At 44.2% G+C, this 16350-nt stretch overlaps 1 protein-coding gene across 13 annotated transcripts in view; it reads left to right on the forward strand.

The window, feature by feature from the left end:
- Enox1 (ecto-NOX disulfide-thiol exchanger 1) overlaps positions 1-9843 on the forward strand; it is a 584295-nt gene extending 574452 nt beyond the window's left edge. For all 13 annotated transcript variants that reach the window (XM_085828788.1, XM_029469169.2, XM_029469174.2 and 10 more), the window contains one exon: positions 8892-9843. In XM_085828788.1, coding sequence (XP_085684914.1) covers positions 8892-9023 — 132 coding nt within the window. In that variant the 3' untranslated portion in view covers positions 9024-9843. The remainder of the gene's footprint in view (positions 1-8891) is intronic.
- The last annotated feature ends 6507 nt before the right edge of the window (positions 9844-16350 follow it).

Raw genomic sequence — 16350 nt, forward strand, 5'->3', positions numbered from 1 at the left:
CCATTTTTTCTTCTTAATTTTATTTAAACTATCACTGTTGTCTTGAACTTTGTGAGTTTTTTTGTTTGTTTTTTTATAATCAGCTTTCAAATTCTTTAGTGGACATTGTTTATTTTAATTGCTTTGGAATGTGCTCCTAGAGAAATTGCCTTTTCCCCAGTCATTGTGCTCCTCCACTGAGATTCCTGCATGTACTGGATCAACCACTACTGTCCTGGAGAGGGTTTCTCAGAATCTGAGCCTTTTCAGATGCCTTTCATCAGCATGTCAGTATGTTATGGGACACTGATTCTGATTTTTGCCTGGGCACTTTAGAATAGTCTGCTAAAGGTTCTTTGGCTGTCTGGAGACTGGCCAGTTGCATTCTGGTAAGTACAGAGACTCACTTGTCTCTGCAGGCCACACCATCGAGCACACAGCACTTCATTTGTCTGTGTTGGAGATTGGAGCGGCTGTGCAATGGTGCCCCTTATCAAGCTCTGGGGTTTGTTGGGGTAGCATCAGAAGTGATAAAAGGTCTTAAGCCATTTCCCTCTGACCGGTGATATAGACCCAGACCCTATATGAGGAGAGACACTGGCAAGAGCCACAGCTCCCACTGTGGGATGGCCGCACCCAGTCCTGACTATAGTCAGTAGCTGGGAGTGGGAGCCATTTAAATGAAGGAACTGAGGTTCCTTCTGCTGCCACTGGGATTGCCCAGCAGAAGTGGGACCTCGAAGGTCTCCATCTGTGTATGCCTATGGAGAGGATGTTTCTCCCTCTGGTCCCTTCTACTATAATTCACCCCAGGTAATAGACAGAAGCTAGGCCTCTGCCAGAGTCTTCTCCAGACATCCTTCACCCCACTATGCGCAGGGTTGGGATACAGCCTGGCTACAGTGTGCAAGGCCACCTCAGACAGCCCGAGAGCCAGATCTGAGAGATGGCTAAAGGAACCATATGCACACCTGCTGTCAGTGGTAGGATGAGCCTTAATCTACACCATCGAGCCCTGGTGAAATCCCTGGGGCTCTAGGGGCAGTTCTAGCTTAGAAGACAACAGTGTACTTCCCTCAGAAAGGAAACACACAGAGTTCTCTCCACTTCCATTTCTGCCCACACAGTCCTCCATCTCCTCAGGGAAATGTCCAGTAGTGCTGCCAGATTTCCTCCTCATTCCTGAGGTGAATGTAGCTATCACAAAAGACTCTAAAACTAAAGACTAAGATTCTAAAACTGCTGGGTGCCAGGGACTGGACCACATATTCTTTCTAGCCCAGAGAGGCTATGGGGATATTTATGCATTTTAATCCAGAGAGGAAATTCTTGCTGAATTCTGGAATCCCATATCTTCAAGGGCTTTACAAAGAAAACAAAATAACAAGAGATTTGCCTTCTTTAAGAGGAGTCACCAGGGCCTTGTCCCCACATCAGCTGCCAAGAGGCTCCCAGTCCTGGATCTTCAGGCAGCCTGAGGATGCTGTCTCCAAGGTGAGCAGCCAGACCCAGCTGCCTCTGGTTTAATCCGAATGAATGGGGAGTTGGGGTCCTGTGCAGAGTTTTGGTTACTGTTGCATTAAGGCATCATGGCTCTATCCCACCCACCACTGCACAGCAAGTTTGCCGGCTTCTAATGACAAAAGCAATAAGTGACATTTTCACTCAGAACAACAGCTACCTTAAGATTTGACACTACCACCACTGGTACAGGTGTAAGCCAGCAAGCATTTAGATCCTGCTCACCCCTGTAATGACGAAAGCAGACCCTGTCCAGCCCTGTAATGTAACTGTTTTTTACTAGCATTCCCCCCGAAGGCTGCACTTGGGAATGAGAGTGATTGGGAATGGAAGCAAGGGCAAGAATTAATTTAAATTATGCTGGGCATGTAAATTGTTCATGGCTCCTAAAACCATGTAGCCCCAAAATAGGCCATTTTCCAGCTAAATATTACTCTTGTTCCTGATAATGATATTTGCATTTTTGCTTTTTTTCCTCCTTCTTGGCTTGTTCCCAGCTACCCACTCTTTTATTTCTTCATCCACCTGTCTTCTATCAGAAATGTGAGGCAGGGAGACAAGATGGTTCTTTCAGGGAGACAGGGCAAGGGCTTCAGGAGGCTTTGCTGAATCTTCAAAGCAGACACCTCCAAGTCTTCACTCACCTTCGAACAGAATCCTAGCTGTGAGCTGAGTGACCTACCCTCCCACGGATGCTAAGCCCCACTGACCCTGGAGTGGAGCTGTGGCAACTGATTGCTTCCTACCTGTCTTCCTACTCATACAGTCTAGGGCAGCAGTTCTCAACTTTCCTAATGCTGTGACCTTTTAATACAGGCCCTCATGGTGTGGTGAGCTCCAACCATAAAATTATTTTCATTGCTAAGTTCATAACTGTAATTTTGCTACTGTTATGAATTGTAATGTAAGTATCTGTGTTTCCCAGTGGTCTTAGGCAAACCCCATGAAAAGGGCTGTTCGACCCCCAAAGGGGTCACAAGCCCTAGGTTGAGAATTGCTGGTCTAGAGGCTCTTCTCCAATCTACACACACACACACGCGCGCGCGCGCACATACACACACACACACATATTTTCTTTTGAGACAAAGTTTCATCTCTGACTGGCCCAGAACTCTACATAGACCAACTAGATACAGCAAGCTAGCCTCAAACCTACATGCCTCTGGCTCCCAAACTCTGGGATTAAAGAAAGCAAATTTGCATCTTCAAAGGACTGTAATCCAGTCATGTGTGTGTGTGTGTGTGTGTGTGTGTGTGTGTGTGTGTGTGTGTGGCAGGCTGCCCCGCCCACCTCTGCATAACCTGCAACCTCTACTCAAAGCTCCTAGAGTGGTTCCAAAACAACAGCCTGGTTATGATCTGACAACAGATGCTGCCAGGCACAGGCACAGGCAGACCCACCTCTGTGGCAGGACACCAAACAGCTTGGGTGCTCAGAGGTAGGTGAGCATTTCCCACCAAGGAAAAAAATCAGCTGCATTTTTAAAACATTTCTCTGCACAGACACAGTTTCAGCATCTTTTCAGTTTCCAGGAGAACCTGGCTTTGCCTTCATGGCCCAGCCTTCTTTCCCTGGGCTGTGGGGGATGGTGACGGTGGGTGAAGTGTTCCTAGTGGAATATTTAAATTTCCCACATGAATAATCCTCACTGTGATATATGTGCTGGTGTTAACAGCCAGCTGTCAGTGAGCATTAATGAACGATTGCTTAGACAGACTGTAATGAATGTGCTTTTTAGGTATCGTAGCACCTCCAGAAGGGAACAGACTCTCCACTTGACTGCAAAAAAGAATGTGCTCACTCACAGTTAAGGGAAGCCAAGAGGGCTGCGTGACGCCCCAGGAATTCGAGAATATGTCAGTCCTTTTCATGTGCCCAGGTTAGTCCTGTGGTCCAGAGGGCATCAGGACAGATGGCCAGCACACAGCAAAGATCTGAGAGAGAGAGAGAGAGATTGACTCACATGGATGGACAAGGTCCCTGGGTCCAGTTCCTAGCAACATGCTCCCTCCCCCACTCCACCATATTAAATAAACTTGAAAATCAGACATAAAGGAGTCAAGTACCAGACTGAGCAGGGTGGGGTCACAGTCAAAGACTCACAAAACCAAAGAGAGCAGAGCAGCCTGGAGTTCTGGCCAGGAGCATCCCTCTGGACCATGTGAGCCAGTGTGGCCTCCCATCCCTCATCCCTTCCTCCTCCTCCTCCTCCTCCTTCTCTCTCTCTATCTGTTTCCCCCCCCCCCATGAAGTCCTCTTAATTCTCCCGTGTTTATCTTTTCCTCCTCTGAACCTCCCTCCCTCTTCCAATTTTTCTTCCTATTCCAAATCCTCCATTTTATCTTTCTTCCTTCCTTCCTCACCTGCACTGAACACTTATCCTATGGCATCTGTGCTTGCTCATACCATGCTTAGCACAGAGACACAGCAACAAGCACGGTTCACACACACCCCAGAGGTCAAAACCCAGTTCATCATGTGCAAGAAATACGGCTTTGCACTCAGCCTCGCTGGTGTCTCGCCCTATGCTAGCATCTTTTCAGTGTCCCAGCTCTTCAGCCCCCCTTACCTGACAGTGGCAGCTCCATCACATCACATCTGTCTGCAGACCTGGCTAGGAGGCTGTGGGCTTGGGATGGAGCCAACAGAGCAGGACACAAACGCAGCAGGACTCACATTTCCTCTGGGATGTCAACACCACATAGGCTCCAGGGTTCTTATGGGGCCTTTTCACCTGTTTCCTTTAATAAAGCTCATCACAGCTCAGTCTTCCTAAAGGATTAAGTATTAGAAGCCCTAGCCTGGTGGTGATGGTGGCGCACACCTTTAATCCCAGCACTCAGGAGGCAGAGGCAGGTGGATCTCTGAGTCCAAGGCCAGCCTGGTCTACAGAGAGGGTTCCAGGACAGCCAGGGCTACACAGAGAAACTGTATGTTTTGGGGGGTTGGGGGGGTTGTTGTTATTTTCTGGAGAATTTAAAACAAACAAAAACAGATGAAGAAGCAGCCCAAGAATATAATGGTAGGAAGGGAAGCTGTGAGAGGAAGATGGTAAGAGATAGTGACCAGTCAGGGAGATGAGGCAGATAAAAATACTTGTAAAGCAAAACTGCTTTGGAGAAGGTGGAGGGCAAAAAGCATAGAACACCATAAACGTCAGGAGATGGGAAAGGCCAAAAAACCCATCACACTGACCTAGAAGCAGCTTCTCGACATCTTCCCCGGGCTGCACATGGTGACCATGCTCAGGAAGAGTTCCAGGTTAGGTGAAATCCCCCTACTGTGTACATATGCTGGGTAGGGTGTTGCGCGGAATGCTTCATCCCATCATGTGGCAGACCACAGATCTTGGCTGAGTGCCACCAGAAATGATGGCTCACTACACCGGAGAAGCTTAGGAACTTTAGAACTTGGGTTCATCCCTGGGGGGGGGGGGTAACTCACTTCACATCGTCCACCTCCTCCGTTTAGCTGTCTGTAGCTATTTGTGTTCTATGTTGGAGGGCGCAGTGGGTAAAGGCACTTGCCATGCTAGCCTGATGACCTGGTTCAATCCCTCGAACCCACCTATGGTGGAAGGAGAGAGCAGAAGATGTGAAGATGTCTCGCTTGTACACACACACACACACTGGTGTTTGTGCACCCACATCCATCCATATGAGCATATGAAAGAAAAGCACATAGCAAACACTACTTGCATTTGCTTGCCATTAGCATTTGTTTAAAAGGGGCACAAAAGCTGTCTCAGTTTGAGCTCTGTGCCACAGCTGAGCAGATAGGTACATTTTGAATGGCTCATCCTAAAACTCACATTAACACGAGAGAGAACCCAGCACAATCAGATCAAGTCCTTGAAGCACTTAGTAAATTTCTTCCCAGTTAATCCCCTACCTAGTATTGTGAATGAGAGGGGAAACAGGTCTGAAGAGATTTTAGTACCTTGAAGTGAGTGCTGGCCATGGCTTCCCCATCATCTGTCTGCGCAGCTCCCGGTATGATGTGAGGGTGCTGGTCAGAGGCAGCATGGAAGTGTGCACGAGCCTGACCCATCTGGAATCCTCAGGGTTTGGTTGCTGGTGTGAATGCTGTTAGCGTTGCCTGAGGAGTCCAGAGGCCTGACCAGAATGCTGCTGCTAATCCCCTCCATGCAGCCTCCTAATGAGACCATGGCTTTCCAACTATAGTGCCAGGACCCAAGTCAGCCTTACCTGACCCCTCAGTCTCTATATTTGTAAATGCTTCCCTATCTCATGAGAGTATGGCTAGAATGACAGAACCTTCCGGTATTTTGTTTTGCTTTTTAAAAGCTGTCTCACTGGTTAGACTTTCCCAGCCAGAGCAAGCAGGCTACACGTATTTGCTACCCCTGCCCCATAGCCTCCAGAATAGATGATGTCTGCAGACACTTATTCCATCCTAAAAATGTAGCTGTTACCCTCCTTCCTAAAGCTTCTTCCTGTGCTTCCCATTGGGGTTGGAGGGGGAGGATAGTTATCCTGGACACTAGCTACATCTAACCCCACTCTGCCATCCTCATGGCCAGGGCCTCTGCTTGATCTGAGGGAAGACAGCTCAACCCAAGAATAACATCCCAGTTTGACTGGCAACATTTTCTAGAAGTAAAAGAAAGGAGTTCTGGAAGGGGGCAACACGCCCTCACACAGCTCTTTCGTGGAATAAGGAGAAAAAATTTAGAGAAGGGAAAGAGAAGAGCGTGCAGAGTTGCAGCCTGGCCGCATAAAGAAAAGGTCTCCTGCATGAACTTAGGAAAAAGGATGTAGCCCGTCTACTGGAAAGAAATAGCCAGCAGGGCTGGAGAGAAGGCTCAGCAGTTAGGACAACTTGCTGTTCTCTTCCAGAGGACCTAGGCACAATTCCCAGCACCAACATGATAGCCACAACCATCTGTGGCTCCAGTTCCAGAGGACCTGATGGCCTCTATGGGCACTGCATGCCCTGTAGTACACAGACTTAACAAGCAGGCAAAACACCCATGGCACATAAAACTTGTTTGCCTGTTTGCTTTTTTAAAAGGAAGAACTGATCTCTGTGAGGATGTAGACCTACTTGGCCAGATTTTTAAAACTACACAAGCTGTACATCTGTAGAAACAACACAGATTCCTCTGCTAAAATACACAACCTTCATAGTTTCAGGTGTCAGTAAGAAAATGTCTTCTGGGCCTAACACTGATTGCGTTCAACTACATAACCTCTGGTACTCATCTTGTGTGACCTTTGACCACAGATCTTGACCCTTCTGTCCCAAAACTTTTACTACTACCATTGTTGTCTGTGTACAATATAGAGACAGAAAGACAAAGGGGTGATGGCTTGTGCTGGGCACTGAATTATCCCTCCCAACTGCACAGGGAGATGGTTTTTCTATTACACATGGAGGGACTGAACATCACAGGTATTAAAATGAGAGCTGCCCAAGACCAGGCTGCTTGAGGCTTAGCCCAGAGTTGAATCCGCGATGGTCTGACTGAAGCCTCGATTCTTAACCCATATGGAATTGCTGGGGAGCTTGTTAAAAATAGATTATCTGGGCTACATTCCCAGACTGCTAACCAAGGTCTCCAGAGAAGCAGCCAGGAAGGCTGCACTCTCAACAGGAGCCCTGAGTGCTTGGTGCTTCATAAAAATGCCCTTGCCTGGCTGGCCACTCCAGCTGAAGAGCAAGCCGATACAACAGATAGTCCCCAAGCCACACCCACGGGTCTTTACCAAGCTCTGTTTTCCCCATTGGCCACACGTATCTCGTGGATAGAAATGAGGATCTTAAGAGAAGATAATCTTACAGTATCCCATGGAAAGAGGGGGCTCTCTGTAAGGTCACTATGAAAACTTCAGCAATCTGTTTAGTAATGTTTTATGGGTTGACTTGGGAATCTAATAATCCTTCTAACATAGTTTTATTGAACAGTGCATTCAGATTTCAAATTACATACATACACAGAAATATCAGAACACAGTCTACTAGGGGATAGAGAAATGGATCAATGGTTAATGAATACTTACTGCTCTTCCAAAAGACCCCAAGTTCAGTTTCTAGTACCCACATCAGGTGGCTCCCAACTACCTGTGGTTCAAGCTCTAAGATCAGATTCTCTCCTCTGGCATCCCCCCACACACATGTTATAAACACACACAAACATGCATCCCCCCACACATGGTATAGACATACACACATGGCATCCCCACACAAATGGTATAGGCACACACATATAACCAATGCTCATAAATACATATAAATAAAAGTTAATTTTTTTAAAAAAATATTATCTCTTTTACCTTCTAGGAATGCCTCTTTTTAACTAAAATTTTATGCTATAGGCCTAGGAACATTGGATCTATATGGAATGTCCCCTCCGTGAATGAACATTAAATACAGTTGATTTGACTTTCTATTAAAGTACAAACCAAAAAGGCAAACATAATGTTGTTAAGTGGGAAGTGTAGTCTCTACAGTGATCTCTCTGTAGCAATGACATCATGAAAAATGGTAATTACTCTGCTTCATATAGCATTTCTATGTGCCCAAGTCTGTGCTAAGCCAGCAGCTTTGACACCACCCTTATTAGTTTTTACTCCCATCTTCTAAGGCTTAAAGAGACTAATTATCTTTGTAAGGTTCATTTAACTCTTAACAATAGCAGATTGGGGTTCCAAACAGAATATCTGCCCCCAAATTAGCCATTTTATTGTATAGGTTCTTGCAATGAACCCAGATTGGGATGCAAACATGGTAAAACAAGGATAGCGACTGTGGTAGGAAAGATCAAAGTTAATTTTGTTTTAAATGAAGAACAAATAAATCATTAATGTAAGAAGTTCCTGGGGGGGGGGGGTTAAGGAAAAAAATTTAACTGAAACATCTGTCTAGACATTGTGGCCTTTTTTTTTTTTTATGACTGCCTATCAAGACGTTTTACTGCTATAAGTCTGAGGTTTAGTCTTCATTCCTAAACCTTTATCATCTCTAAGAAGAGAAAGCGGTTGAATGGCAAATAATCCAACCTTAGGGGCTTTCTGATGAGCTACAGAAAGTTTCTGCCCTAGGCAGGCGAGACTGAGCACAGCAGTGGTGGGGAACGGCGCCGAGCCTTTCTTTTATGTTGGGAAGGCTGTTAAGACATGGTCCTGCCCACGAGGCATCTCTCTATCCGTGGGAAAGGCAAGCTCAGGGCATCCTAGTCCCTCATCCCACACCCACCCTGCCAGCTACTTTCAGACAGGGTGATCCAGGGCAGTCCTTCCCCCCATTGCCAGACAGCCACAGATAAAACTAAATGTCTCCATGGAAAACAGAACTTACCTAGGTCTGTCCATTTCCGGCTTTCTGTTGGGCTGCTTTCCCAAAATTGACTTCTCTGTCTTCCTAACAGATATCCGCCAATGAAATTGAAATGCTTCTGATGAGGCTGCCACGGATGTTCAAACAGGAATTCACTGGTGTGGGAGCGACGCTAGAGAAGAGATGGAAGTTGTGTGCCTTTGAAGGGATCAAAACGACCTAACTCACCGGCCAGGAGAGCTGGAAGCGAAACCGTCTGAAGCCAGCCAGGGCTGTACAGTACAGGAGCAGGAGGGCTGGGGTCTGCCAGCGTGGGACCTGTGCGGAGCCACCAAAGCTTTGTTCAGTGACATCTGTGGCGTTTTCATGTGCGTGGAAATGTAATTGTGTACCAGTTCCTTACACTAGACCAAGCCTCACACTATGCCAGACCTGTCCCTATGAATACCAAGCAAAGATTCCACAGTCAATGATCACAAAATCTCAAACTAGGCCTTGCTGCAGAACAGAGCAAATGCTTACAGTTAATGGCGCTGTAGCAATGGTGGTTGCCAGGCTACAGAGTTATGTATGTAATGTATAGCTGACAACATTAAATGACATTTTCCTGATGGTCTTTCTGTTTTCGTTAATAAAACAACAACAAAACAACAAAAAAGTGATTTTACAGTGGGGGAAAAATCATACCAAAAGAAAACTTGAATATGTGTTTGAACAGTTATTGTATTTTGTAAATTAAGTTATATGCTGTTCCAGGGACTTTTGCCTTATTGAAGAGGCAGAAAACTATGATTGGACTCCTTGAGAATGCTTTATCAAGGATATTATTTTTCTAATGTAACGGTTCTCCATCGCGTATTCTTTTCACATGGACTGCATAGCAATTTTCATAAAATGTAAATAGAAGGAACAACTGCTGCTGTCCCGTGCTTGGTATGTAACATTCAGGTTTATGCATTGAAAAAACATTCGGAAAATATTCCTGTTACAAATTTTATAGCAAAGATATTAATTTTTTTCAATAAATCTTGACTTCTACCATATCGATTTTGTGTAATAATTTTATTCATACATTTTCATCCCTTCCTATGCAGTCTTTTTCTCATTCCTCAGATGTGTGCACTAGACTACCACTTGAAATGTATTAGATATGAGGCAAACGACACTAAGAGGCAAGAAGCATTGCTAAATATTAGGAGATATACAGTCTCACTTAGGAAGCACAGTACAGGAGATGGTTCAGGAATGGGGTGAACACAGCTATAGTACCAAGAAGAAAACATCTAAATCCACTCAACAACAGATTGTCTGTTGCTCTCCGTCCTCATGGCAGGTACTGAGTCCCCAGTCGGCTCAGCACAGCACAGTGGGACATTTACATGCATATATTTCCTATAAAAAGGGAATGGAGTCATTTGTATAAAAGCCAGCAATTTAGACAACTCAGTCTCCCCTCTTCCTTTTACCATCATGAAGAGTAGAATGTGGCTTTAACTTTTCCTTTCCTTTATTACATAAAATTTCCCCAAAAATACAAGTGCTCAAGGTATTAATTTTAACGTTTTTTAGAAAGACAGCAGAACAATGAGAGTTCTCAGATACTATGAAAAGGCAGCCATAATTTCCTATTGGGCATTGTCTTAGTTAGGATTTCTATTCCTGCACAAACCTCATGACCAAGAAACAAGTTGGGGAGGAAAGGGTTTATTCAGCTTACACTTCCATACTGCTGTCAGTATCACCAAGGAAGTCAGGACTGGAACTCAAGCAGGTCAGGAAGCAGGAGCTGATGCAGAGGCCATGGAGAGATATTCCTTACTGGCTTGCTTGCCCTGGCTTGCTCAGCCTGCTCTCTTATAGAACCAAGATTACCAGCCCAGAGATGGTCCCACCCACAAGGGGCCTTTCTCCCTTGATCACTAATTGAGAAAATGCCTTACAGCTGGATCTCATGGAGGCATTTCCTCAACTGAAGCTCCTTTTTCTGTGATAACTCCAGCTGTGTCAAGTTGACACAAAACTAGCCAGTACAGGCATTATTAGCTTCCGGTCTTTTTATTGAACCCTGGAAAATTGAAGACTCTTAGTCATACCTCCCATAGCATCTACATGTGTGTTTGGTTCAGGCTCGGAGCCAATGCTGTGTGTGTGGAGATGAATGAAGAAGACCCTCTCTCTCCTTAATGTGTTCAGAGCTCAGTCTGAAAGAGATGTTCCCTCACCCCCAGCTTGTATATGTGAGCTTTGAGGCAAGGAAGCTGTACTAGGAATACTGTAGACATCAAAGCAAGTGCTAGTGTCAACTGGACATGGTGGCACATGCCTGTAATCCCAGCACTCAAGAGTCTGAAGCAGTAGGATTCAAAATGAGAGGGCAGCCTACATACACCACAGAGTAAGACCCCATCTCAAGAAAGCAAACAAAAGCAAATCCCACCATCCCATTAAACACTGTCAGCATTTGCTCCCATTGACTGATAACCATAGCCACTACCATCCTGACAGATTCCTAAACTATGACAGTCAGAAAACAGATGGCATCATTCATAGATGACACTGTTACAAAGCAGACTAAGGTTCACATGAAAATGGGGGTGGGGTGGGGTTAAAGATTTGAAGATTCCATACAGATTCTACTCACAGTGATAAAACATTAGGGAGGGGTGAGGAGGAGGGACCACAGCCTTACTGGTTCTGCCTGCAAACATGGGGGTGTTTTATGCATGTTGCTTGCTTCTGAGTATTGCCAGGAACTGAATCATACAATGAGGCTATGCAGAGTGGAAACCATAACCTACAGGTCTGACTCACCAATCAGTCCAAAGGAGGGACAGTAGAACCTGAGATCTGACAAGATAATGCCACTTCCCAAATGGAATGACCACGAGTCACAACTTGCAGGAATGGGCAGCCAGTTGGACTTTCTAACCTTCTTACATGGTTCCTAGATGATGAGCTTTGGTACCAGGATAAAGTTTACCTGAAATGGATTTTACCATTACCACTCATCCTATTGCATATCAGTTGTGTATTATCCCTGGATATATGACATCTCCATCCCACCCCACCCCATCCTACCCCACCCCGGTGCCCATATATCTCATCCCTTTGAGCTAATCAGATCATGAATGCTCAACAAATCAATTGAGCCATTTCACTAACAGGGTCATAAGTTGAAGTGCTGGAAACTAGGGCTTGGGGCCCAGCTGGGAAAGAAGTCCCGGAGGAGGGTGTGCCGTGGAGGATGGAACTCGTACCTGGCCTCTATCTCCCTTCTCCCTGCTCCCTGGCTGCCACAAGGTGAACACCCTCCTCTACTTCATGTTCTTGCTGCCATGAAGTTGTTCTTCACCCTTGGGGCCACAGCAATGGATGTGGTTTGTCCTGGACTGAAACCTCTGCAGACATGAGACAAAAACAAAAACAAAAACTTCCTCCTTTACGTTATTTTTCTAAGAAATCCTCTCGCAGCTATAAAAGGTTGACTAATAACAATGTGAATAACTTGGCTTTAGAGGGAATAAACTTTAAATTAGTGTACAGGCTCTCAGATTCAGATGGGGAATGCACTCACACTGGCTCTGCAAGTGGTCTGGGGTTTCCATATGTTGGTCATCCCGATCTCTTTAAACCTCGTGGTAACACTATGTGGAGAGATTATTATTGTCCTCTTTTGTCATACATGGATAATGAAAGCTCAGATATTTATATAACTTTGCCTTCTTTGCAGTTTGCAATGTTAGTCTGATGTTTAAACCCAAGGTAGACTCCACTACATTCTTTTTTTAAAAAATCACACAGACCGCCTGTGACACCTGTGCTTTCCTGGTGCCTTTTGATCATAGCATTCACTCTACACCATCTCTTATATATTATGGGTTATAGATGAATATTTTTGAGGTCTTTCCCTAAGTCTTCCAGTGAAAAATCAGGGTTCTTGGCTCCAAAATTAAGCAGAATATAAAAGGCCTGAGATCCTCTTGACCTGGCTCAGAAGGCCCTCTGATTGGCCCTTCTATCATTCCCTGAATAGCATCCTTTTTTGCCTTTCTACTTCTGTTCATTGTTAGGTTCTATAACATTATGTTCTATGACCTGACTCATGTTGTTCTATCATAATTCTATTCAGCTGTAAGTAGGGGCATGCCAAGAACTGCCCTCACTGAAACTTTTCTTCATACCCTGGAGAAGTCACTCCCCTGCCTCTGCACAGCCATCCCACACTGACTGCCTCCAAGGCACTTTCCACCTATCTTCTCTGAACTTACCTCTTTATTAGGCTGAAAGCTCTCTGAGGGACCCAGCAGACCTAGGCACTGATTTTTGTCTCAAACTCTCTACACTGATAACATTGGAAAACGGGACAGAATGAGCAGAGGTCTTCTCTGCCTCCCAGAACCCCTTTGCTTATGAATACCCAATGGTAGAATGTTAGAAAATGTTTCAAAATATCTTTAACCCAAAATTCCAAGGCCCCCAAATGTGAAAAATAACGTATTTGTGTTTGTTATAATGCAAAACAGTCAACACAATTCCTACTCAAAGGTAGGAATTGTGGTCAATCACCAACTTCTTTGTGAGGCTGTATCCCTGGCGGGAGGGAGGGCACTCTCCCCTGACACTTGTGTTTTTATTGGAACCTTTTATACTATAGTTACATTGTGAATGTGGCCATATCTCTCAGTCTAGGACAGGAAACCACTCTTGCCTCTTTGAGTCAGACACGATAGATAATTCTTGTAAATGATTAGGGAGGGGGAGGAGCCAAATAAATGAAAGAAAGGTCTACACAGGACATCTCTGGTGGCTGAGTAAGAACATGTTCAGGCTTTGGGTTCAACAAAAGAGGCTACAACTTTGTCCCTCTTTTCCTCTCAAAGGCAATGTCTTTGTACAATCTTATTTATCTTTTTATTTACATTGTTCTTGTGATAAAAATCTATACTATGCTTATCTTGAACATTCATAAGTATACAATTTGGCAACATTAAGCACATTCACAATAATTAACCAATCGTACCCAGAACTTCTAATCTCCAACAAATGTCTCTCCTTAATGAACAATGTTTTACTCACTCCCCTCAAGCCCTTTGCTTCCTTCTGTCTCCCCAAGTCTGCCTATTGCAACAGCATGTGTCCTCCTCTGTCTACCTTCCAAGTCTGCCTATTGCGACAGAGTGTGTCCTGTGTGTCCTCCTCTGTCTACCTACCATTCAGCTTTTTGTCTTAAGGATTCACTCACACTGTAGTGGGAATCACAAACTAACTCTTTCTGTGAGGCTTAATAATATTCCCTGCTTTGAGAAATCTTGCTGCTTTGGTTCGCCTTCATCTGCTTCTACTGAACACAAAGGCCACAAGCTATATTTGAAAATAATCAAAACCAGCTTTCAAATGTGTAGGAAAAAACATGGTTTCATGGATTTGATCAAAATAAGATGCATTCACATATGGGAAAAAAAGTGAAAGAGGAACAGAGGGCTTAAAGAAGGAAGATAGAAAATCCAGGCTAAGCATTGTCAGATTGTTTTGTTTACTTGTTTAAAAAGCCCCAAATCTACAGATGTGAATATAAATCTTGGAGTAACCACAGAAACTAGGAAAGTAAAGAGGACTATGGTATGGGGAAGGGGAGTCCCAGAGTGAGGAATAGCAGGAAATGGGACAAATGATGGGGATAAATACGGAAGAAGAGGTTGAGAGGGAGCGAGAGGGATAAATCACACTAAGAATGTTTGTAAAGGTCTTAAGGGATCATATCTTTATATTTGCCTAAAATGACATGTAACACATATAAGTTTGTGCACACACACACACACACACCTTATTCCATTTGGGCTTACAGTGCTACTTACAAGAGCCATTGACCATCTAACAAAAACCTCAGTACCAGACATGAGAAAATTCCTTGTGAGGTTTTGGTCAGGAGAGTACAAGAGATGCCCTAATTAGGATAAGGCAGTGCAGTTGCTCTTGGCTGCCTCCCAGGAATTAAAGATAAGACCCTATGGCTCCAGACACTATATATGTCAGACACAAGACTCAGAAGATTTGAGCTAGATCTGACCCTGAAAGTCTGAGGACTAACTTTCATTATACCAGAAGATCATATACAAGTTTCCAGGGGAGAAAAGCAACCATATCCTATGCATCTGTGATGCCTATGAATCACAGCAATGACCAGCATAGCAAGATAGTCCTAAAGGTACAGTAGTGACACTCATATCTTGGCAGTAGCCAACAACTATATAATTGAATGTAAGGTTCACTCAACAGAAGGGAATCATGCATGGTACTAGAATCCTAGCCAACACTACCCATGGCTAGTGAGGTCGTGGATCTGAGGAACAGAAGCTACTGCCACCAATTTACTGGATCAGTATAATTCCTAATTGAATTTGAAACCATACTTACATTCAAATGTATTAATTGCTTTTCTATTGTAATCCACAAATGCAAAGCAGAGAAACCACATGGGGAATGGTCCATAGTTTTGAAACATCAGTGTCTGCCCCTAGTGACATACTTCAGCAAGGCAATACCTGCTAATCTTACTCAAACAGTGCCACCAAGTGAGGACCAAGTAGTCAACCATCTGAACCTATGGGGGACATTCTCATTCAAGCCACCACATCACAGCTATGTGTAGATTTCACCCCTTCTCAAAGAAGCTTCCCTTTGAAGCACACAGAGTCCACTATAGTCAACCATACTTGGTCAAAATAAAGAGAACATCTGATTGCAGATGCTTAGTGCCGATGGACACATCTACAACACAACTCCTACACTTAAGGCTCAGAGAACATTTCAGAAGGGCAGGGCAGGGAGACCCTAAGAGCTCAGAGACCCAGGAAGTCTTCTGTGAGAATGTGTCTTCTTGAAATGTCAGGAAAGCTTCACCCATGAAACCATAACAATATGGCTGCCCAAACAAGACCTGAACAAATATCACACCAATTGTCATGCTAACATGGAAGGGAGAAACCTCTGGTAAGCAGTCAGCAATGCTTCTAAATACAGCAGAACAACCATGTGACAGACACACTGCCACTGCACATGGTAATCAGGGCCAAATACATTCAAAGGAAAACAAAGTGTAGCTCTGCCACCTTCACAATGAAGGCCAACAAAGTATACAATCTTAAGATTTTTTTTTTAAAAAACTATTATGTATTTTTAGCCCCAAGGGACCATTACTGGGAAAAATTATAGTAGTAGCTGGAATATGTAATAGTGTTACTTTATAAACATACATGTTTATTATCATTGCTCAGACTTTCATAATCAATGGCCCCAGTAAATCTAGAAATAACAGACTGATTATGTTAATGAAATTAGATGTCAACTGTTGCCTACCTCTGCAAAGATGCCCAGAGAGTCACAGATGTTCACGCTGTGTCAGTCATTTCTTAAACAATGTATATTCACTGGGACCAGAGTAAAATGGAATGTTCTTACTCTGCAGGGGAAAAAAAAAAAAAAGAGGCCCACAAAAATAAATTGCATACAGTTTACAATAGAAAATAGTGTTTTACTATACAAAGCAGAAA

Source organism: Mus caroli, unplaced genomic scaffold (genome assembly GCF_978045245.1).
Source record: "Mus caroli unplaced genomic scaffold, Mus_caroli_1 scaffold_12, whole genome shotgun sequence".
NCBI lineage: Eukaryota > Metazoa > Chordata > Mammalia > Rodentia > Muridae > Mus > Mus caroli.